General features: G+C 34.2%; 1 protein-coding gene across 6 annotated transcripts; it reads right to left on the minus strand.

Annotated features, from left to right (window-relative positions):
• Positions 1-1662: 1662 nt before the first annotated feature.
• Positions 1663-15863, minus strand: LOC123203916. 6 transcript variants are annotated; one of them, XM_044620400.1, is made up of 16 exons: positions 15715-15863; positions 15495-15587; positions 11360-13071; positions 10962-11279; positions 10404-10550; positions 9408-9805; positions 8753-9225; positions 8511-8563; positions 5933-7752; positions 5636-5744; positions 4996-5176; positions 4326-4393; positions 4108-4223; positions 3122-4006; positions 2303-2400; positions 1663-2227 (listed from the first exon to the last, which is right to left on the minus strand). In XM_044620400.1, exons 3-16 carry the CDS (start codon positions 13059-13061, stop codon positions 2221-2223), a joined length of 6375 nt encoding a protein of 2124 aa, XP_044476335.1. In that variant the 5' UTR covers positions 13062-13071; positions 15495-15587; positions 15715-15863; the 3' UTR covers positions 1663-2220. The 6 variants fall into 6 exon arrangements, with proteins under 6 accessions (XP_044476335.1, XP_044476337.1, XP_044476338.1 ...); XM_044620402.1 differs by having other exon boundaries at positions 15522-15587; positions 15715-15862; XM_044620403.1 differs by having other exon boundaries at positions 15522-15649; positions 15715-15854.
• Between the last annotated feature and the right edge of the window lie 10348 nt (positions 15864-26211).

Raw genomic sequence — 26211 nt, forward strand, 5'->3', positions numbered from 1 at the left:
TGCCACAATATAGCTCAAGGACTATGAAACATACATTTATTCATATTCTCACCTAACACATATAGTGAAGAACATTGAAGTATTTCCAGATTAAAATTAGCATACATCATCAAATGAACATAATTAAGTTGTAATCTAGATTAAAACACAAATCAATGGAGTCTAATAGAAAAAAGCCCAAAATAGAGCGATATAGATATTAAAAAGTAGAGCAATCTTAAATGTTTTGTCTAAACATTCTCTGAAAATCATTTGTTGAAAAATACATTTCTTAGTATTAATAGTACGAAATTGAAGGTTTGACATTCAAGTGTATCAATGTTTAAAAAATAAAAATCAACTTTAACTGCTCTAATAAAAGTTGCAAAGAAGTCTAACTTTGTAACAAATCCAATCTTGTAGAAAAAGTTAAGAAGTCGTTCGACTTTTTCGACAAATGAAGTCCAACAGTGGTTTTGAAAAACAATGGCCGATGGTGGTTTCGAAAAATGACAGGCGATCATGGTTCTAACAAATGACAATCTATTATGTTTGAGGTAGAGAATGGGTTGATGGTGGTGGATGTAAACTTTCTAGTTTTCAAAAGTTTCAGTTTTTGTTTTTAGAAAGAATGTGACAAAGGAAATTTTTTTTTTTTTTTAAAATTTTAGGTGGCAATAAGCCAATGTGGCAAACAAGGTAACAGCTGTCACAATGATTGTCATGTCAATGGTACCAAATTGTATACCCTAAGATGTATAGTTACTTGGATTTTTCTGTATCTAAAACGAGGATGTCTATTTACGTATAACTGACTAATAAATATTGTATCTCGTTACAGTTTCATCATTCATAATAAAAGATTCAGATTTTAGTTCCTTTGTTCTTGATGCTGCTGCATCTATATGATTTTAGTCATCATTTATCTGTTTTTGGACATTTACAGGAGACACATGGAGCATAAGAGGACCATCGAACCAAATGGGAAGAGGCCCAGTGCTCTGTTCATGGCAAGACATAAGATGGAGTGGGATACTTCTGCCAGGGGTTCACGAGAGAGCCGGATGAGATGAAATCGGGAAGAGGTGTATTTCGTGAATTCCCCCATTCTTGTATTTGTGAAAAATTAGTCAGTGACATTAGAAACAAGAAATATGGGGATACCCTGGACTCAACCGTCAAAGTTAAAACTAAAGAGGAAGAGAATCCAGGTGAGTAAAGATTTTAAACAGTATAGAAAAAGCCTGGATAACTACTGTAGATAACTACAGTAGATAACAAGTTTGATGAACAATTTGTTTAATAACCGGAAAACCTTCCCTGAGCTTGTTGAACAGAAAAACGTAAAATATAATAACCCAACTCACACCTAATATATCATGTAAATCAACGTGATAAAAAATCAAATCAAAACCTTTTGTTTGAAAGTTCTAGTGCTCCATTTTTAACAACCCCTAATGTCTTTGATGAACATTTTCCTCACTAATGGAATAAGGAAACACTTTGTTTAAGCGGATCACAGCCACGTACAAATGAAATGACATCAATTTTATCGCGAGTTAGCCAATTTTGAGACCACTGGTGGCATCAAAATTTTAGCGTGGCTCTACGGCTCATGCCAAATCAAAACGATAATTGAAAGCAAGCCAACTTTGATTGATTGTCACTTCCATGAAAATAGTATTGAAAAGAAAATCATAAGACCCAACTCATATAAAGACACAGGCAGTCAGTGAGTCCAAATTACAACTTCCATTAACTGGCTATTGAATTGAAACTAGGATACGAAGGCGGATCCAAAATACATAAAAAGGTTTGTGAATATAGCGGGCAGCACTACAACAGTCACCACTAACAGGGTTTTGTGAATGTTATTGGCACCACCAAAGAATGATGAGAGGCCCATGGTGAGCATATTTTCAGGGTAAAATTTATCATCTTCAAAGCTTCTACATGGAAAATTCCCATATACAACCACCTATTTCTAGGGTAAGACCTAGGAGGATGACCAAATCATAACTTTAATAAAAGCTAAAATCAATATTAAAATCTACCGGCTAAATCTCTCATAAACTAAACCCAAGGAAGCAACAACTTCCATTCCTAGCTAGCCTTTTCTCCACTGTCATTAATATACACAAAATAATAAAATCTATGTTGGTCACCCTATAACACTACTGACTTTCCTTTCTACACAATCCCATCCCATCCCATCATTGTATGAGCTTGTCTCAACCATGCTTATTCCCTGTTACAGTCAACCAGTCAGTAATTCATGCATGATGATAAAATCTCTAGTGATTTCTGAAGTTTGAGCTCTCACCTTTTAGGCATATTCCTATTCTGACTTTTCTGACTTTTGTCATGTGAAACACTAGGAATTTTTGAGATGATCAATGAACTCTGCAAACCTTCCAATAGCTGTGGGGGCAACAAGATCTATAAGTACTTTATGTTGCAAATCAGGCTGATAAAATTAGCAAACACAAAATGAAACTAAAAAATAGGACAATAGAAAGGCAATGCTATGTGTACACACTTTTGAATACACAATTGGATATTCAAATGATATATCGTTATGAGATTGAGTGTTACTATATCTTTAATTCAAAATCACTCAATCATTTTATTATACATCATTTGTGTACTTAATATTATACTCAAAAGTGTGTACACATAATTTTATTGGACAACGAAACAGTACTGCATAAAGTATCGATAACAGAGTATAGTTACTGTGACCCGAAAGTATATACGACATCACAAGACTCAATGAGCAAAAGATCTTTCAGTACAATGCTGGTTTGAAAGACAAGCTAAAAATGAACTAGGCACTAGGAACTTAAATATTCAAGGGGCAAAATGTATGAATTAAGGACAGTTGAAGAATTTCACATGAATAATACATAATTCTTTTAAGCGGAACTGAAGCCACCGTCAGATTCTCTAAATAGTAAGTGTGAGGTGATTAGATATAAATCAAGTGAGTTGCACCAATAATGAATAAAAGAAATATAAGAGGACTATAGGCTACAATCAGTGGGTGGAGGAGACGACAACAACAATAATAATGATTCAAATGCCAAAATAAAAAAATAAAAAACAATTTTTAGAGAGAAATTTAGAAGATCCAAAGGCTCACCCGTGATGTTGGCTGAATTCTGCGGTTAGATCTACGAGGTTCAACAAGTTCAGATGCAGATTTTGCAGAATTATCACTGAAGACTTTGTCCTCTTCAATTTTAGTCAACTTTCCAGCAGCAGGTACAAGTTTCCCTTTAGTCACCTTTTCAGTTTTAGAATTTGATGCAGAAGCTTTCTTAGATACAGTATTTGATGTGAGAGGCATTGAATTTGAAGTAAACAAGATTGGACCCTCCAGTGCTCCCTCAGAATTAGTCATGGATTTAAACTCCATCAGGTCATTCTTTTCCAAAGTGGTGTCAACATGCCTTGCAGAATCTTTGATCTTTGCAACAGCCCCACCATCATCAGGAGCAGACACTGAAGAACTCACAAAATTGTCCTTCTGCATAAGTGTTCTGCCTGAAACACTTGGTGGCTTTCCAGACTTCGGAACCTTTGGCTTGGATACAGCTGCACGTTTTTCCTTTGGTTCACTCCTAGAAGCATTTCTCCATCCACGAGATCCTGATGCTTGACCTTGAGGCATCGAATATTTTGTAAATTTAACTGTGTCATTTGCCCCACTGCTCTTGCTGGCCTGATCTACCACATAATGTTTGCTTACTTCCATGAACTTCCTCTTCTTACCAGGCTTTGGAACACCAAAAACCACTCCAGATCCCTCCTTCTGCAGACCACACCGTATCATTCCAAGTGTAACAGGTTTATTCTCATCTCTAGTATTTTTTCCCATACAAAATATTTTTTCACTTGCTGACAAATCTGGCTCATCAGGCTTCCTAGATTCCATAATGCCAATATCTTTCGACATTTTATCCTTCCCTTTAGAGTCGCCTGCATGATCGCCCAACCTTGGTCGCTTTTCCAGTGGAATATCACCCTGAAAATGGAGTTTTGACAAGGTATAAGTAACAAGATGAAAAGTTTCTGAGTTCATCCCAGAGTGATATCAAACAAAAAAGCACAAGGAAAATATAAAACCTCATGGGAAGCCTGGTTGTTTTCTGGTGAAGTGGACCACTCGACCCATTCCCCATCCTTCCAAATAAGAGAAGGTCTGAGATTCCATGCTCTAAGAGTTTCTGTTTCTCCTTGCACTGCAGGCAGAACCACAACATCACTCATTTCCATTCCAAAAGCTCTATATTCTATAAAAGTTAGCATATAACCTTCAAAGGTTGTCAATAAATCATACAAACCTTGGAAACGAACAGTGAACAATGTTTCATCTTTCTTGTTCTTTTCAGTGACAACTCCTTCCCGCCAGCTGAAACAAGGAAACATATACATGAGCTAAGTTGAGACAGTAATATTAGGAAGCATAGATTGTTGAAGAGTAATTGAATAACACTTATTGATACAAATTGAAAGCATTGGCAACTAAATCATTGGTGCTAAATCAATAATCCTATATATGGCCAGTTGGGAGAAGGGAGATCTCGGAATCTAAAATTTACAGAGCAGATATGCTATAAATTGTAAATCATTCCTTTCTAAATTATCATTAAGAATCAAGAAAAATGGAAAATAATTAGTCCAACGACCTAGGGTTTAGTCTTAAATGGGGACCAAAATTATTATACAAGAAAATAGTAATGATGGGGTGAAAAATTACATAAATTTGATGTGTGTAACAATAGTATGGATTTTTGGTTCTTGAGCCATATTGAACTTGAATGCAAGATGTAAAATACACATCACATTATAAGTCACACATAATAGTACCAGCCCCTACATAAGCGTTATTTAATCCTCACTCAATAGTTAGTTTCATTCCTCAAATAAACTTCATATCTTGTGCCAAAAAAAAGGATATGAATCAAGACTACACATAAAGCAGAGGTGATGCAGGACAAAGAATGGGCATACCTATCTCCCGTCCAAGCATCAACTCTATCTCCAACCGACCAAGTATACTCCCCCATAGCTGCTCTGCGTCTCTTCCTCGTACCTTCAAATGGCATAGCAGTAATAGGACGAGCAATGCGTATCTTGGGTGCTTCAGCTCCTTCACCATTAAGGACCACCCATTCCTTTAGTTTCTCTGAGCCTACATATTAAAGATCAAATACACAAATGTAAACAATTGATGCACAACATAAAGAGCAAAGTCTTGTACATAAGAAGACTTCAGGTAATTGGTATTTCCATGAACATATCATACTAGGCTCTTGTCCTAATGGACTCCGCATTGAACTGTGTGGATAACTCATTATCATATGAACCAGGTAAGTTTGACAGTTGAGGATAACACTACTATAAACCTTCTTTTATGGCAAGACTCACCAAACAAATGTCCTGACCTCCAGCTATGGGGTAGCATGGTTACAGAAAGCTTTGTGCAGTAACATGAACATGGCATAATATTACCAGAGTGGTCCAAAAAGAAAGCACACCAAATATAACACAAAACTGGCATCTCTTTCATTCACAATGTTTTTGTAGTTAAAGAATATACATTCAGCTGACTCATATAAGATTTTGGTCAAATTAAAAGAGAAAACATTACCTTCATCTGAAGTAAGTTCAGAGAAACAAACATATGCCTTCCCATCCTTCAAACTCAATACATGGGCTGTGAACCAGCCTCCTTTAAATTCCACACCCTCCTTGAAAACCTAAGAGATACAATGGCCAAGTTATTCAACTAAAAAATAGGCATATAACACAATCAAACAGCAAAAACAAACCAAATCTTCAAATTTATCAACATCTGAGCTTGAGTCCAAAAAGCAAAAATACGTAAAGATGCAAAAGTTATACTTCAATATAAACAGAAATTCCAAATTACTCAAAGTTCACAAACCTCTACATCTGAACCCTCCTTGATGCTGTTCTCTTTTGATGGTTCAACGTCCTTTTCATGCACAATCTGAATACTCATGGAAGAGGATCTTGGTATCGTCTCAGAATCAGGAACGACTGTGTTTTTTTTAGCCAAACTGGATGCTTTTCCACCCTTGTGTCCTTTCATACTTTTTCCACTAGCTGCAACAGAACCTGAAAAGCCATCTACTAATCGAGCACCCTCCTCAAATGACTCCCCAGATATCTCTTTCACTGTTGATTTCCCTTGGTTAGTGGTATGCATTTCTCTATTGCCCAAAGGCACCTCTTTTGGATTCTTGGCAGAGGTATCCAGGCCTTCTCTGATGTCATCAATGTTCATTCTTTCACCATTTACATTATTTGATTTCACAATCAGTTGAGTTGATGCTTGGGGCACTTTCCAATAACCATCCAGACATGCTTCAATGAGATCACTCAAAGGCAAAGGATCACCCATAGCAACAATTTTTCCAGCTTGTGACACAGCTTCTGCAGCAAGCTCAGCAGCTTTTACAATTGCATCGATATTTTCAGCTCTTCTAGAAGCAGCTGAAGCAGCCTCCACCTGCCTTCTAGCAGCTTCCCTAGCAGCAAAAATAACCGCACTAGATCCACTAATGGTCTTCTCACCCTTCAAGATGGATGCAGGAGTAGCTTTTCCCAAATCTTTCACACTGTCAGAAAGAGAAGATGAATTACTTAGACTAGGATTGCTGTAAACATTTGAATCCAATGCTTCATCAGCCATCAATTTAGCTACCATTGCAGTACCCGATGCAACATTGGCAGCTGCAGCTGCAGCCTTCGCTACAGCAGCAGCAGCAGCAATTGCTACTGCTGCAGAAGCTAGTTTGCATTCAACATCCAGTACCAATCCAGAATTTTTCTGCTTTTCCAATTGATTCCATATTTCTTGGCTTTGACTAACAGAAGTAGCAGCAAAGGCAGCTGCATCCTCTGCTTGTGTTCTAGCCTCCTTAAGTTTAGAAAGGGTCTCCTCAGACAAAGTATCTCTCTGTTGTGTCTCTCGGTCCCCTTTTTTAAGGTGACCAGTAGTAATTGCAGGAGATAACGGCATGATGACTTTCTCCGTTGAGGCTTTAGACATAACACTTGCAGGAGTTGCGATGGCAATGGAAGTAGAGACAAGACTAGTAACAGTGGGGACTGAAACTGATTCTGTTTGAGATTGAGAATGCATAATAACTTGTCCAGAATCCTCAGAAACTAGGACCTTCTTTCTTTTCCTAGAATTCGGTTCAGTAGAACATTGACCAGGTGATTGCGTACCCTTTCTTGGGTCAAACATGGAAGCTGGCCTGGGAAAGACATTAGCAGCACTCACGCTATGAATAATAGGTCCAGAGGATACATGCTTCATGCCAGACGAATGGGGGGGCACAGATGGTTCTTTTACAGGAGTGTGATTAACTGTTTCTGTTATGGGCAATACAGGAAAGCGAGTATTAGCATCAAATGCTGAAGCCTGTGGGGGAGCAACCCAAGTACCATGAAAAGGGCCCTGAGAAATCCAAGAAGTGTTCTGTCCAACAAAATTCTTGATGGGTGGGTTTTGATGAGGATGCAGGGGAGAAAGTGCCTGCTGATAATCCATAACAACACTTCTGGGGATGCCAGCAGATCGCAAGCTATCTGCTGATGGGGTAGGGATACTCCAAAGTGGTGATGAATGAGGTATCATAGGGTTTATAAACGGAGGAGATCGACCAAGAGGTGAGGAGGAAACTTTGCCTTGGTTCGCAACATGTTTAATTGTTTGGTCAGTGGCTCTAGCACCTGCAGAGATAAATTCGGTAAAGGTTACATATTAAAGCAATCTTGGTTCAAAAGATACTCAACCCAAGCATGAATTAGAATCATGTCAAAAACACCCAATCTGAACACAGCCTACGCTGTGAATGAATTGACACGACACAACTTAAAATGGTTAGTTTAAGAAACAGGTCAGTTCGAGTCAAAACACAGCACATTTCAACCTATTCAAACCGTTTTGACATAAAACAACACATTTTGTCAAAACAAAATTGCTCTATTACAACTTCACTGTCTGTTCATTCTGTCCAATGCTCATAAAAATCTCTAATAAAGGAATTCTAGCCCAACGAACTAATACACATGCACAATAAAATTATGCAAACGTATAAATATAATAAGAATAAAAAAAGGCACTAATTAAACATTACATTACATAAAACATAATTAAGCATCTATATAAGTACATCTTTAGAAGTTAATTATAAAAATATACATATATAATTTTGGCAGATATATAGAATTGCCAAAAACCCATTTTTTTAACAAAACATTGAGTTTGTGTTTGGGTTATAAAGGGTCAACCTAAAGGGTCAACCTAAACACAACCCGATCCACAAACATGTTGACTCAAACTCGACCTGAATTAGAATTTGTATATTCAACCCAACCCCAATTTTTTACATGTCATGTCAAAAATGACCAGCTCTATTAGAAGTAACTTTCTGCTACATGTCAGATGCATAAAAAATTAAAAATATAGGAAATCAAATAACACTAACCAGGTCCACCAAATGCTGATATCATGTACACATCATCTGGTACTGTACCTTGACTGCAGAAACAATTTCAAAGATAATAAAGTAGACATGTCAACTAATCATGACCACCAAAACAATTCCATTTCTTTTACTTTTCCAGGTGACATACTGATCTGAAAATTGGAAAAATCCAGATCACAGAGACAGGCCATATCTATTCAAAAAAAAAGCTTGTACAATTATACAAAAAAATCAGTTCTTACATGAGAGCTCCATAAACAAATATCTGTGCACGCAGTTGCACTTGCTGCAAGTCTGTGAAAGGCTGCTTAAACACTGCAGATGAAGAAGTATTCAAATCTGGCAGAGTAGATGCTGAGGTAGCAAGAACACCAAACGGCTTTATTATACCGCCGTCCACATGTCCATAGTGCTGCAACTCACCCGATTGCACAAGCTGGCAAATCCCAGAGGGACTCAGGGACACATTGTTTGTCTTGTCCCCTTTATCTGACTGTCTCAATGGAACAGTGTCCTTCACTGCATTTCCCTTTTCAGCAATGTCTTTTCCTATTCCCTTATTAGATGTTCGCCTTGTCTTACGGTAAGATGTGCCTTTGGAACCACTATGTACATTCTCTTTATCTGACATCCGAAGACCTCCACGACATATGCTTTGAGCAGTAGAGGAATTCAAATGGCCAACACCAGAATTTGGAGGAGATCCCTCCAAAATCTTTACACATATCCCAGGATAAGGATCACAAAGTTACATGTTAGAAATAAACAGTAACATAAATCCATCAAAAATTTTAGAGAATAAAGCTACAGGAAGAATCTTCTAGAGACATCTGGAAATATAAGTGACACAGAAGCAAAGGCAAAGTTATCACATATTACAATAGTAAGAAAGTTTACCGGCTGCACTGTAGTAACATGTATAGTGGAAAAGGGTTGCCAACTTCTTCCGACTTCTCTTTGAGACAAATCTTCCATTGAACTGACCTCAAATGTGAAACTCTTATCACTTTTGGAGGCATCACTTCCTTTTAAATCTGGAGAAACAGACTGCAAATTGTTGGCATCTCCATTAATGCCCTTAGAAACTGGAATGCTCTGACCTGTAGATCCTTTCACCACATTCTTTTCACTTTCACTCAGAGAAACTTCTGCAGCTCTAATAACAGTAGGAGATCCACAGGTAGGTTTATCAGGATTGGCACAACTGATTCCACTTTCCAAGGCACAGAACTTAGCATCAGATTCAGACAAAGGGGTAGAACTAATGGAACCTTCATGAATTTTCAAAGCACCACCTGAATCATTGAATAATAATAATAGAATAAATACCCAGATATAAGTTAGCAAGTATTTGCCCCAAGACAGAGCACAACATAGCACTTATACATCTCTCTAAAGAAGAGAAACTTATTTTTCAACAGATAATGTTGAAATTTGTGAGTCACACAAGGAGAAGAAAAAGAAAAATGAAAGGGTATTTAATGTAACGGGTATCCAAATTAAATTGGCTTAAGTTATTTTAAGTACTAGAGCCTGAAATATGTTAAATCCCATAATTAATAAAGATGTTGTTCAACACTCCAAGTTTAACGGGCACAAGATTTCTAGCAAATATAACAAGTAACTAGAGCATCATCTATCCAAGGACAGAAACAATTTTCAAAGTAAACATTTTTATTTCTTAATAAGAAACAAGGAAGCCATTATAACCAGTACCTATTTGTAAAAGAAAAAAACACCCCAACAAATATTAATCTTACATGCTTCCCATACCCAATCAACAATACCAGTAGAAGGAAGAACTACTCCCCTACAAATGAGAGGAAGGGGTAACAGAGATACAAAAAAATATTTCTTGATTAATAAAGACACTGATAACATCACAGGGCTCACCATCATTATGTGGCACATCAATCTGCTCACAACTCTTGTCTTCAGATGCTAACATGTCTTTACTGTCTTCCTGACCATCTTGGACTGCAGCACAGTGTTTTTGTTCCAAAGGTTCTGCAAGCATATCACAGATTTTTAAAATTGGTTCTGCATCCAAGAAAAAAAAACCATTTCTTGTCATCAATATCATGGAGTCTCAATTCAGAAACAGATTGAAATTATTGCAGCGAATATGAAAATAAACACAGTAATTTGTCAAGCATTCAAACTCTTAGAAAAAACACATAAAAATTCTGTAAAAATAGATGGACAGATGGAATGGCACTAACTTTTTATAAAATATGGTTATAACCTCTATGAAAGTCTCTCTTTTCACGTGTGTGTTTGTGTACAAATAGTCAATCTCTACTGCAGACCTTAGAGTTTTCTATATAAGGGGATAATATTAATAATATGTGGTTGTATGGGTATGTTATAGTGTAAAATCTGACTTAAGTTTGACTTCAAATGATTGCTAACAGAAAAAAGAGATATTATCTATATAAACAAAATAATCACCAGAAACTTTTGAGGATGTCTTTCCATGATTTTCTTTCTTGATTACTTCCTCACACTTTTCAGAGATAACTTGTACTTCAGCACCATCAACCTCTTTTGATGAACTAGGGACAGCAGGACAACTTTCCACCTCCATAGTTCCCTCATTTCTGACTTCATTAAGCACTACTTGGGGATTGCTTTGGCTTTCTTCATTACAATCATCCATCATTTGAACCTCTTGATGGATGATAGCAGCTTCTTTGGCAACTACATAACTAGCATCTGATTGAACACTGTTCCAGGTATTACCAGATACCAAGTCAACATTTTCCAGAGCTGCAAAAGGAAAGACTTAGAATTAGCAGAATACGGAAGCTTGTTTTTGAAAAACCATAGTAGTTAAATTCATTACGTACCAGATTCATCACCAACAGTAGTGTCAGTGTGTATTTGAGAAACTATCAACTCATCTTCTTTGCTGCTTTGACCCAAAGATGAAGGCGCAACCGCTTTATCAATGATAAGGCATCCACCAACATCTCGATCTACATTACTAGAATTGGAAGGGAACTTTGTGATCTCCTTTAAATCAACAGAAATATCTTCACAACATTTACGAACACCACTCTGTTTGGAAACAACATTTTCTTCGTTTATTTCAGAGGAGCCTCCCAGAATATAAGATGAAACATTGACTTTGGCATTTGAATCGTCTTTGTGAATTCCAGAATCATCATTAACACCTTCAGAAGTTAGAGCTACTGGTGATTCACTCAGCAGTTCAGTGGCACAACATTCCACATTTACAGTAGAAATGTTTTCTACATAACTACTGCAGCTTCCATCACCATTGCCCTCCAAAATTTTATCCTCATTCACCAACAACAATGATGCTTTAGAATCATCAGTACTGCTGACCTCAACTCCAGGCCTCTCAAAACTATTATCATGATTGAAGGCAACTGATGATGCCTCATGTACATTTCCTTTAGATGAATCACAGATCTCAAATTCATTATATCCACTCTGAACATCCTCATTGGATCCTTCTACAATGTCTCCCTTCAGCATCCCCTTAGAAGATTCTCCTGCAATGTCAGCGCTAAAAGCCACATTTCCTCTCATACCTTCTCCAGGGTTCCCCAGATGTTTGGTGTCATTTTCAGTTACATTTACACCCAAATTCTGATCAATCATTTCAGCCTCTTGGACAAAATCCAACCCTTTTTCCTTTTTCTCTGTCAGTAAAACATCTACCTTTTCATTAATATTATTTTTCAGACATTGGGCATCTTGCCAGTTCAACTCCCCAGTGCTTATGTTAGTATTCTGGGCAGAAGTAATGATGCTATCAAATTGTATCCTTGAAGCAGCAGAATCTTCTTCTGTATTGCCACTTGAAGATTCAACCAATGTATCCACTTTCATTTCATCAACTACATTATTCTCATTAGCAGGAGGAAAAATGCTCTTGTCACTGACAGCATCTGAAATTGATTTACTTAAACATCCAACAATAGATGTTTCAGATTCATTTTTCTGGGAAGTAACAGCAGCTAGTGGCTGTCCACCAGCCACATCCTCCTTTGAACTAGAAAAGTTTCCCAAAACCTCATTCAGGGATAGTATAGGCCTTACATCTATAGCATCACCTGCTTTGGAAAGACTAGTATCATCATTTTTTGAATCCCGCTCCATTTGCTTTATCAAGCAACCCAGTTCATCACAGGCATCTGATTCCCTAATAATAGTTTTTCCAGGAATATTTTCTTCCTGTCCAACTGATTTTAATAGCATTTCAACAGATTCTGAGGAAGTGGCCTCAGACCAAACATTGTTGTGCCTCAAAATAGAGCAAGATTCTGCAGCACTTGTTCTAAACTCTATGCCACTACTTCCCCTAGAGAATTCTTCAATCCACTGGTTATCTTCGTTACTTTCAATGCCAAGAAAAACCTCAGTCTCAACCAAACTGTCAAATCTTAAATGCCCGTGAAGGCTGTCATCAAAATCAAACTTGGGAAGTGCATATGGCCGTAAAACTGGAGGAAATTTGGTGCTCCCTTCACCAGCTAACTTAAGATTCTGGCTTTGCTTATCATTTTCATTATAATCCATGGGTGTATCCCTACAATGGTGCAAAGGTAAGCAAAGAAACCAAGTCAAAGCAAGATAATACAACACATATTACACAAAGACAAAGTCCCCACATGCACAGAATATCCATGCAAGGAGACTAGCAGAAACAACACACTTAACATCACAAAATTCTACCGTATAGAAGTTGTCTATGCTAATGAATGGAAATAGAAAATTTATTTTTACCAATTATTGTCACAAATTCCAAGTCTGATTGCCTTACGAAACGAATCAGCGAGAAGAATCTCTCTGTTAATCATATACCCAGCTTAAAAGGTTCTATATATTTCATAGATATTTCCAACAATTAGATTAAAGGTGACAATGGGCTGGGCCGGCTTCAGCGAGGCCCACCTTACCACAGGCTAGGACGGCCTGCTAAATTGTAAGGCTTGCAGCACGACTCAAGGCCCCCTGTGCCATGCCTTCGCAACCCCTTAGCGGGCTGGCCCTTGTGCTTTTATAGACCGACCCACTGAATTATATATTTTTAATTATTTTATTGGATAACATCTTTTAGGTTCCCAAAATATCAATTATTAATGTCTCATTGAGAACCCAAAAAATATCAATAATTAATAAATATAATATTATAATAAACACAAAAAGCATTAATAATTAATAATAATTAATACTTTTTCGGTTTCCTAAAAATATGATATCACTTTTTATTTTTTTAAGCTAATTTTTTTGGGTTCCCAAGAGATTAATTATCAATGCCTCATGGAAAACTCAAAAGTTATCAATAATTAATAAATATGATATCATGAAAAACACAAAATGCATTGATATCAATAATTAATAAATATAATATCATGAAAAACACCAAATGCATTAATAATCATTAGTAATATTTTTTTACATAAATTAAATAGTGTCAAGCCAGCCATGGGCCTGGTTTCTAGGCCTGGGCACATCCAAACAACCCGTGGGCTTGGCACAACTTGTTACAGTAACAAGCCATGCCACTATCGGATTGGGCTAAAAAGGGGCCCCCCTCCCCCCTCCCCCCTCCCCCCTCTAAATAAGATACCAAGCATCAAATGAGCTAAACAATATAAAAATCAAATTGCTAAACATCATAAATAGAGGTAGCAGGCCAACCCGACCTGGGCCCCCTTGTTAGTCTAGCCCGCAAGTAGCACGCCTCGCTACTGTAGCAAAATGTGTCAAGCCTGTAGGCTATCCGGGTCGTGCCCGAACCTAGAAACCAAGCCTGACACTGTTTAATTTATTATAAAAATAGAAATTAATATTATATTTTTTGGAACCAAAAATACATTAATGATTATTAATACATTTTATATTCCTCATGATATCATATTTATCAATTATTGATATCTTTTGGGGTTCCCCATAAGATATTAATAATTAATATCTTAAAAATACAAAAAATATTATCCAAAAAAATAAAAATTAATATTATATTTTTAAGAAACCAAAAAGGCATTAATGATTATTAATGTGTTTTGTATTTCCTGTGATATATATTTATTAATTATTGATATCTTTTGGGTTTTCTATATGAAATTAATAATTAATATCTTAAGAACCTAAAAGATATTATCTAAATTAATTATTAAAAGAATGAGAAAAATAAATAAATAATACATATAATTTAGTGGATCAACCCATAAAAGCATGCAGGTCGGCCCTTTAAGGGCCTGCAAAGGCACAGCTCAGGGAGTAGCAAGCCTTACAATTTTAGCGGGTCAGTCTGACCCCTAGGTATGGTAGGCTATGCTGAAGCCAGCATGGCCGACTGCCACATCTAATTATTCATAAAACAATTAAACTTTTGCATAAAGTTAAATCTGTCAGGTCTCAAGACTGAATAATTAGAGGGTGAATCTGATCAGTGTACCAGCAAATGACAGATACCCAGAGAAGAATTAAAAGTCTTGCATTTTTTAAAAAATAAATTCAATGTCACTAGAAACCCAAAATTGTATGCAAATTGCAAGCAACCATTCACAAGCTATTGCAAAAGAAATAAACCTCAGAATAAGGCCAGTGATAAATTTCCATATTGCATCTATGCAAGCATATATAAAGAGCAAAATATTGTTTGTTCAGTATTGATAATCAACCCTTCTCAACTACCTTCGCAATTCTGCTAAATTCAGTTCTACTTAACTACAAGGATAATTTGACCAGTCAGAATAACCCTAGCTCAACTTCATTATTGATGCACATAAGTTTACCTAAAAGTGAGCTAAGCACACATAGCTACCTAAAAGCACCTAGCTTCAAACAATACGTTTCAGGATATAAAGCTTAAAGAACGGAACTTTACTAAACTCAACTTCTTAACTCACCAGTTTAAGCAAAGCAAGAAATAGCTTTTTAAGCTCTTATAACACAAAAACCCTAATTGCTTAATTCGTAATTAAAGTAGGAAATGAACAGTACCAGAACAAGTAAGTCTAGAGACGCTACCTCCCTCCATTCGGTGAAGAAATCCTGCCCGTTTGATCCTCAACTTCTCCTTAATCGTAGTCTCATCTGCTTGAACGAAACCCCAATTCACCAGCCTCCTCAATAAAAATCTTATCCTATTTCATAACCTAACGCATACAGAGGATACAAATTAAATGAATTCAAGTTCTAGAAGAAAAGAAATTGCACTCACCAGAATGTCCTAATTTTCCCGCGGATCGAGTTAGGGTTCCGTTTACAAAAAGAGGTGAGCGTTTTGGTCTGCGAAGAAGTAAGAAAATGAGAAGGAGACCCGTGTCTTTTCAGGGGAAACAGAAGGTAATAATGTAAAATGAGTGATGGTCATAAAATTTTCGAAAAAATGCGGGTTATGTGAAATAGAAAAGATCTGACGGGTATAATGTAGTGGTATGACACGTGGATTGTTCGTTTGCGTTAGATAAAAGTATCACAGTTGAGTGAAAATTACTGTCTGTCACAATCCCATTGTGACAGCCGTACGATTGATAGAACATATCGATCATCGATGTGATATTAGAAGAAAATTCAGTCATGCCTTAACATTTTTGCAGAAAATTGTTACATCAATAACTACTTCCCAACCATAAAATAAATAATATTTTTCTTTTAAAAACTTTATTAAATAATTTTATATTATAATTTAGGAAAATTAAAATAATTGGTTAAAATATTAGGGGTTTAAGAAAATTATCTAAAAAGTTAAAAATTTAGTAAAAATGTCTGTCTTAACTACAATGACCAAAATGTTCTTATATATAAACAAAAAAATTTGACATACTTCCATCCAAATTTCTTCTAAGTCACTGTTAAAATACTCAAAAATCACGGGGTTTCCTAAGGGGTGTTGCGTTCATTCATTTTTTTTAGGTTTTTATTGACTTTTTCGTGTTTTTCAACAATCGAAAATAGTAAAAAAAGTTAATACATTATTCCTACTCTTGTTTAAATTAATTTAATGGTAAGATTATTGCGATTTTTATGAAGATTTTGAATATTGAATGACTAAGGTTTTGATTTTGAACAATACATAAAATATTTTGATTCTTAGTTGTTTTAAGGGAGAAGGACTATTTCCCACCTAACTTTTGATGCGTTTTCAAAATGTCACCCACGACAGATGAAAATTCACTTTTCCCACTCATGAGCTGTTAATATGGATGATATCTGTTTGCATAAGGGTAAAATGTCTATTTTACCCTTGTTAGATGAAATGACAAAAATACCCCTCAATTTAATCTCCCAAAATTGATGTGAGGGTTTTACCATTCACCCCCTTAGGTTTTAGAAACTAACATTTTCACCTTATCTAAAGTTTTTAAACTTTAAAAACTAACATTTTCACCCTCAAACCTAGGGTTTCCATATTTTTCAAAATACAGACGCCCCCCATAACTTTCAAAACTAGCATTTCACCCCCATTCTTCAACTTCATCTCCCAACTTCCTCTTCGGCATCGTCACCGGCCTCCTCATTCTCCTGGTGCGACGACGATGGTGCGACGAAGAGATCTTCATCTCCTTGTCGCACGGTGCGACGAAGAGACCTCTCTTCGTCACTCGTCGTCTAGATCTGGGAGATCGGTTTCAAACTTTGCTCGTCGTTTAGATCTGGGAGATCGCTCGACGAAGGTCTCTCTTCTTCTCTCTTCGTCGCTCGTCACGTCTGGACGACGTGACGACAAAGGACGACGAAGGGTCGTCCTTCATCTGTTCTTCCAGATCTGGATGACAAAGCGTCGTCCAGATCTGGACGATGAAGCATCGTCTTTCGTCGTCCTTTGTAGTTGGAGATGAGAGATCGATCGAATGCGTCGGCCATCGGTGGTGGCCGGAGAAAGAAGCAAACCCCAGGGGTGAAATCTAAACTTTTTAAACTTTGAGAATGAGTTAGTTATTAGTTTTTAAAACCTGGAGGGGGGAAACGGTAAAATTTTAAAGTTTTGAGGTTTTAAATAGAAAATGACGATTTTGCCCCTGTCCCTAACTGAAAAATTGGACGGCAGTTTGCTCATAGGTGGGAAAAGTGGATTTTCATCTGCCGTGGGTGGCAGTTTGAGAACGCATCAAAAGTTGGGGGTGAAATAGTCCTTCTCCCTTGTTTTAATTGAATTGTTTTAAGGCTATTGTGTTATAGGATATACATATTTGAATTGTGTTGAAATTGGAAGGTAAAATAACAATTTTTGATCGAAAAATGCATTAGATTTAGCTAGAGAATCAATCCGGGGGACCTCGAGATTCCTCCGAATGAATAAATTTCCATAGGTTGGAATGACACCACATGGGATGGGGGGGAGGAATTTAATTTTTGAAACAGTTAGGACTCAAGGGAGAGAAGGAGATCCCACGGAAGGCAAAGAAAAACTATAAGACCTAAGTGAAAGTAGAAAATATATAAAGGGGCAAATTGATATTTTTTCACTTATAGGTTTTTTGACGGGTAGTTTTCGAATTTGAGATCCGTTTCTTTATTTATGTGCTTTTTAAAGCTTGTTTTACGATGTAATTATCGAATTTCAAATTGATTTTTCAGTTTTTATCATATTAAGCTATTTTAACATATAGTTTTCGAATTTTATGTCTAATTTTTCTATTTTAGGGTTCTTCAACATGTAATTTTTGAATTTCAGGTCTGTTACTTCATTTTTATACTTTCTAGCCTATTTTCTTATGTAATTTTTGAATTTCATATTGATATTTTGCTTTTTTGTTTCTAAACTATTTTAATGTTTAGTTTTGAAATTCAGGATCATTTTTTTATTTTTGTCATTCTAGGGTATTTTAATTTATACTTTTCAATATGTAGTTTTTAAGTTTCAACATTTTATGGTACTTTCCAACATGTAGTTTTCTAGCAATTATTTAGTTTTCACATTTTAAGGTATTTCAACATGTAATTTTCAAATTTCAGTTTTATTTTTCAATATTTGTCATTTTAAGGTTTTCAGATGTGTAGTTTTTAAATTTTAGTTCAATTTTTCGATTGTTGACACTTTAGGGTATTTCCACATGCATTTATTCTTAACATTTTATCTAAATCCTTCATACATTGTATAATATCAAAATACCCTCATATTTTTTTAATATTTCACTTAACTCTTAAATTATTATCAAATATCTAAATGTCTCCTTTACATAACATATGAACTAGATTTAACAAATAAAATTAAATTTTGAGTTAAGATTATTATAAAAAAAATTTCCTCACAAATTAATTTTTTCGATTCGAATTTAGAATTCAAATTTTTTTTTCGACGAACCTACAATAATTGATATTGAGTGAAAATGAGAGTGAGAGAGTGTTTGAATGATATGAGAAATGTATGTAAATGAGAGGTTTATGTAAATGAGGTGAAAAGTAGTTTTGATATTTTAAAAAATATTTAAGGCATTTTTACTTAGGAATAGGAAAAGTGGACATTTTTGCTTAATAAGGGGTAAAATGGTCAATTATGTTAATCTCCCTATAATTTATATTAATTTTAATTAAAAAATAAAAAAATTATTTATATAAATATAAAATTTTTAAAAATATATTAGGATGTTAATAAATTTAAAAGAGTTTTTTGAAATTTCAATATATCTCCAATATGTTTAAACTTGACATTTACATCCCTAAAATACATAATAAATAAAAAATATAAATATCATATTACAAACTATTGAGATTTTCAAAATATAAGAAATAAATATGATGATTTCTTAAATAAGATAAAGAAAATATTCATTCATTTTTAAAAAAAGTTTATAAAATAATATTGACATCTCACAATATATCTCTATTTTAATATTAAAAAATATATTAATATTCTTTGACAATAAAAATTAACATTTAATTTTAACATATAGATTAAAAAAAATTAGAATTTTCAAATTTACAAATAACAATTTGTCATTTCTTCATATATTAAATGAGAAATAATCGTTTACCCTATAAAAAATTTAAATGTTTCCCTCAACATTTTGGAAATAAAAATAGCATTTAAGTTACATTTGGTTTAGATAATTTTTTGTTTAAAAAATAAAATATTATCACAAAATAGATTAATTAAAAAAATATTGAGTACAAATTATTAGTAAAATATTATTTTATTTAAATGTCTATGAGTATAATTATTTTAAAATATTCTTTATATTACTTATTATATTAATTAAAAATAAAAGAATTTTTATCATAAAAACTAATAAAGGTAGAATTATAACAAAATAGTTACATATCATAATAAAAATAAAAAATTATTTTAGTAATATTCTAATTTCTTATATTACATATCATATTATCATTGATAATAAAATATTATTAGAATTTTTTATGACTTTATAAATCAAATAAAGTAATGTTAATAATAAAAAAAATAAAATAATCTTTTAATATATAAACCATGCAACTTTTAATATATCCATTTATTAATTGGTGTGAAAACTCAAAAACAATTTAAGGTTACGTGGACCACTTATTGTAAGATATTAAAATTTTGAGTAAAAAATAGGAATATGCATAATTTGGTTTAAACTATAAAACTGGATTGTACTATTTAAAAATTATGGTTTGGTTTGATTTTGATTATAAAATGGTTCAATTTGAGTTGAAATTTTTTTTTAAATTGATTTACAGTTGGGGTGATTTCTAAATCAAAGTAAAGCATAAACCATATTTGTATATATTAATTATTTTACTTTCAAACAAAAGAGACATTGTTAATGTCATGTGCATTGGTAGGTACAATTGAAATATCACGACTTTATATCCTAAATAACTATAATTCATTTATTTTTTATTGAATACAAAATATTAAAAGTAAATAATTTTTATTAGATTTAAACCATAAACCTATTAACCACATCAAACCATATATTGTCAGCTTGGTTTGGGTTAGTTTATAATCTAAAATAGTTTGATTTGATTTAGAATTTTTTTCAAATCATTTTTTTAGTTTAGATTGAAAAATGTCTAAAACATGTAATACTTATCTCCAAATACATATCTTTATTCGAAATATAACTCAAAGAAATGTACACAACGTGTTTTCTTAACTCATTTAGCGGAAAAATAGCATGATATTAATTGCTTTATTTGAATGCGTGCAATAAAAGGTGTAATAAAATGCTTCATTAAAAAATAAGGATACTGAAAACATACATAAGTATTATGTTTGAAAATTAATTCAAAAATAAGTTCATCAACATCTACATAATATCAATAAAAATAACAAAATATATCAATGTCATAATATCCAAGAATGACGATTTTGCTCCTTACCATCATGCAACAGTTCAGCTAGACTGATCGCTCCCCCACATACCCCACTACTCACCTCTTCTTGCAAACCATAGAAAAAGAATGTGTGAATGAAAAATACTCAGTAAGTTAATGAACTTTCGACACCCTATATAAAGCAAAAACTGGAAACCTTGACGTCTCACTAGTGAATTTCGATGTGGTCACAGCTCAGTACCCTTATGCCCTAAGATAGGCCATCCACAAAAGTTACTAAGGCTTAAGTTAATCTCGACATATATGATGCCCTAGTGAAAACAAATGACACCTTGTGTGTCTACTCACTATCGTGTCTTATACACATGTCATACAAATTATTAGGCCAACTAACTATAATACCCTAGTCACATGGGGAATTTGATCGCAATCTCTCTTACCACATTACTAGCTACGGGACTACTATTTAAAAACCATTCTCGGATAGCCTTTACCACAGGTATGTATGTGAGCTATTCCACTAACCATGTGAGAAACTAATTGAAAAACCATATCCCTTACGATGCACACTTGAATTGAACTAAATTGTATGGTTATGCGCCTTGGCTTCGAGTGTATGATGAATCTCATGACTATCTATCTTTCATATAGCTCTAATGCTTTCATGTGACACGACTCATACACATAGTTGGTGGCTATCTAGTATGTACCACTTTCCATAACTGTCCTGATTTTTAACCTAGACTTGGTCGGGGCCTATGTTGTCTTCCATGTAGTCGAACACTTTTGTGAAGCTAACTAACTTCTCTTGTCTTATTCAATTTTATCTATTCTCTTTCCTTGTGTTTCCCCTCCTTACACATAATCTAAGTATAACACTCATAGGTATGTTTCGAGAGCAAAATAGTCCTAATATTTGTCGATTAATGCACTGCCATAATAAGATATGAATTTAAACGATCATGATTGATTTTAATAGTCAATGCAATGAAGGAGATATTCAATTGATTTTATAATTCAAGTGTTGATGTTCATGTCCTCACATGTTTGTGGTGTTTATGCTTCATATTAATTGTGTTTGGTAGTTATATTGTGACGAATTTTGATTTAATGTAAAAATACTTAGAAAGGTGTTATAATTAGAATGTAATCATGGTGGTATGCTTTGAAGTGAGATTGATATATGAATAGTGAATTAGGGTTCAATTAGGAGTCTACTCTTCCAAAATTTGAACTTGACATATGATCGTGTAGTATGGGACATACTTGAGTGTTAAAATTTAGGTGGAGTTCTCTGTTATTTCAACGATCATTGGAGTCATTGACTAGTGAATAGTCGACTATAACCTATGCACTTCCTATGTGTAGCTTTAGCAAGACCATATATAGGGGTGAAATGACCTTAACACCTCGGCCAAATGGCACAGTTTAGATAGGTTTTATGAAGGAAAGTGAAATAAATGCCCTAAGAGGCACACACTTGTGTGTAAAAGGCACACCTTTGTGCGTATAAGAAAAATATCATGCAAAGATAAGCCAAGTATAAGAGAATAAAAGGACACACCCCTGTGTGTCCATAGACACGCACTTATGTGTATAAAGCAAAATAAAGAAAAGAGAAAAGGAATTAGACTGAGAACTTATGGGTCATTCGAGTTACAATACAAAGATCCTCAGTACCAAAGAAGTAAGTTACTAGGGTTATATATATATATATATATATATATATATATATATATATATATATTTATTTATTTATTTATTTAAAATTAGGTAAAAGTTGAGACGAGCCTGAGTTTAGTTAAGGCTTAAGATGCATGCATGCATGCTACACATCATAGGGTCGTTATAAGAGGACATCATGAGTACACATTCCTTACATTGCCCATAATAAGGCATGTCCGCGACAGGACACCAAACCTGTAATAGAGTTCTTGCTTGTACTAAAGCCCATTTAAGATATAGTTTGGTGTAGTAAGATAAAGAGATAGTTCACATGACCAAGATGTTAAATCCCTGTAATTGATCTAGTCTAATCAATCTAATATACAATTTCAATTATAACTTCCAGATATAGATATTTTCACCAAGTTACGTATGGTTACATCAAATAATGACCTGGAGAGTGGTTCCTTAGTGAATGGTTCTTTAGTAATCAAGTGAGACATAGTTTGGTCCGAGAGTTAAGATATACAACTTAGACTTTTCCTAGAGTATAGTATAAGCACAATAATGATTAATAGGACCTACCGTCATCCACAGATGAATTTAATGTTGACTTCATATGACAAAGAAAGTATAGGTTGAGATTAAGGTTATTTTAGGGATTTAAGTAAAAATTATTTGTAGAGTCTCTTACTTACTGAGTGTTTTATCACTTATTTACTTACTTTCATGTGTATAAGTATAGGTGATCGTAACGGTTATAGGGCAAGTAATGGACAAAATGCATAGAGCTACGAAGACATTTTGTTAATATCAACTTTCATGAGTTTTATTTTATAATGAGTTTGTTTATGTATTTAACTACACATTATTGTTTTTCAGTTATGTTTTGAGTTATGACATCTTTTGTATGTTTCTAATTTTGACGCCACGTTGACCACACTCGCAGTTGATCACTGTAAGTAAAATTTTATTATACCTGCTAAGTTTATAAAAGACTCATAGTTATGGGTTTTTAGAAAATTTGAGACAAACCAAAGTTAGCACTAGAAACAACCAAACAAAAAACCCACAAAGGAGTCAAAGTGAATGGGTGGTGCCCCAAATTCCCTAAATAAGTTTAAATGCTCAAGATGTCATGAACATATTTAGGGATATGTTTAACGAGCAAAGAGGTCCTAACTCAAGTATTATAGACACAGGCTCAGGGTTTTGTTAAGGTGACTTTTGCACCAATAATAACACTAGTAGCAGTACCATCCAAGACTTAGTTGCACCTTATCTTTAAATTACCCAACATGCACAAACCTTAGAAATTTGATGGTGCTAAGGAGTAGTTGGAGTTAGTATAGAGTGCGATGGCCTTGTTCTATATGAAGGATTAGGAGAAAGTTAGATATGTCATCTATTTCTGCAAGTTTAGTGCTAGGACATATTAGAACTTGATTTGAGTTAAGAAAGAGGTTGAGGCTAAGTTTAGGGTAGCAAATGTGACATGCATTCGAGCTCAAAAGTTTCTTACATTGACATGTGGTACATACTTACAATGTGATATACACCTCTAAGATAACAAATATTGAGATTCGGCAAATAAAGAAATTTGTGTACAGGCTCAACTTAGCTATAGCCCAAAATGTAATGACAGACACACAACCGCCCCAAACTTACAGTTAGGCGTTGAGTAGAGCCTTAAAAGCAGAGATTTTTGATAAGAGAATGTATGGGCAAACTCATACCATATTGGCTCTAACATTAATATTAGTATAAGTTTGTAACACCAACAAATATGTCTAAGAGTATATCTATCTTTTGTTTTTGTATATGTGTATTTATGTTAGAATAATTAATGTGTGTGAAATAGTCAACACACAACTGTATAGGGAGGCCACACACTTTTATGTGTTGTGAAAAAATAGCAAAATTGTATTTTCCCATTTGTTGCTTGATATTTGGCTAAATCTAGATGACATGCACTCTCGTGCATAGGGTATGCATACCCGTGCATCATCAGTGAATTTGAATTTGAGATAAGGATGCGTTTTATAAGGATTTTAAAACGTGGCTTTAATCACACGACATACACACTCGTGTGCCTAAGTACACGAGGAGTTCATGTTCATATGTTCATGCTTTATATAGGAATCAAAGTGGGATTGAATATGTCAATTCAATTAAATAATAATGGTTTTCATTTATTTTTTTATGTGATGGTATTTGAATGATCTAGCCCTAATGTTTTTTTTTTTTAAAGCACTACTATGATAAAATATGAATTTAAACAATAATGATTGATTTTAATAGTCAATATGGTGAAGGAGATATTCATTTGATTTTATGATTCAAGTATTGATGAGTATGTCTTCATATGTTTGTGGTTTTTATGCTCCATATTGATTATGTTTCTTAGTTATATTGTAATGAATTTTGATTGAGTGTAAAGATACTTAGAAAGGCATGATAATTAAAGTATAATCACATTAGTATGCTTTGAAGTGAGACTGATATGTGAATGGCGAATTGGGGTTCAATTAGAAGCTACTCTTTCGAATTATAAACTCAACACACAATTGTATGGTATAGGAAACACACTTCTATGCTAGAATTCAAGTGGAGTTTTCTAGTGTTATGACGATAGTTAGACATTGTTGACCAGAAAACGATTACATCATTAGACATATAGACTTCGTATGTGTAATCTTAGCACGACCATGTGTAGGGATGAAATAACCTTAATGCCCATAAAAAATGGCACGATTAAGATAAGTTTTAAGAAAAAAAAATGAAGTGAAATAAATTTCTAAAGGGCCACACACCCGTGTGTCTTGTTCAAATGTAATAACCCTAGGTTAATGTAAAGGGTACTTTGATTATTTTTCTATTATTTGATACTACATTTGTTGTTTACTAGTTGATTTTAGTTAGGTTTGTAGCTATGAAAATTAAGATTTTTATTCTGTAATTTTAAATCTTTGATATAAACAATCATGATCTTATCCTATGATTTTGCTCATAAATAATAATGATTTTTTTCCTTCCAAATTTGGCCAGAATAAGGCATGAATGGATTGATTTGCCATGTTTATTTTATTTTCAATGTAATTTAAATTATTGCTATATTGGGGAATAAATGGGAGATTTTCTAAATACACACAACACCCATACTCATAGAAAGAGATAAAGGGCTAAACCTGTTATTCACCGACCAGATAAGGAAGTAATTAGGGAAACCCTTACCATAAGAAGACCGTCGTGATCATCAAAAGAGAGGTAGGCCTTTAATCCACTATTTCCTCTTGCACCTAAGTTTTGTAAATTGAATTATGTATGCTACGTATGTATATTTCTAGATGCTTAGTGAATATATATGTCAACGGTATTTGCGTATGCATGTTTTGATAAATATATAAACATTAAATAAAATACGACAATTGTGTATATATATTTTGAATATCAGGTGATGATGTATGATGATAATTTGCAATACAATTGTTTGAATGAATCTTGTATGTATGAGAGAATTGATGGATTAAAACCTGGTGTTAGGTGCTTAAATATACATAAAAATTTCAAAAAAAAAAAAGGAAGAAATAAACTCCGACAACTATGTCTGTTCCAAGCCAAAAATTGATAGGTGTATGCAACGGTAAATGACCAAGCACTATCGCACATGAGAGGTGCATGACTATGCTTTGGTTAGGTTGTCGCTTGGTGCCATCAAAGTCCCAGTGAGCAACACTAGTGTCAGACATTCATTATGCACACCTGGCAAATTTTTTGCTATCGATGCGTA

Source organism: Mangifera indica, chromosome 20, assembly GCF_011075055.1.
Source record: "Mangifera indica cultivar Alphonso chromosome 20, CATAS_Mindica_2.1, whole genome shotgun sequence".
Taxonomy (NCBI): Eukaryota; Viridiplantae; Streptophyta; class Magnoliopsida; order Sapindales; family Anacardiaceae; genus Mangifera; species Mangifera indica.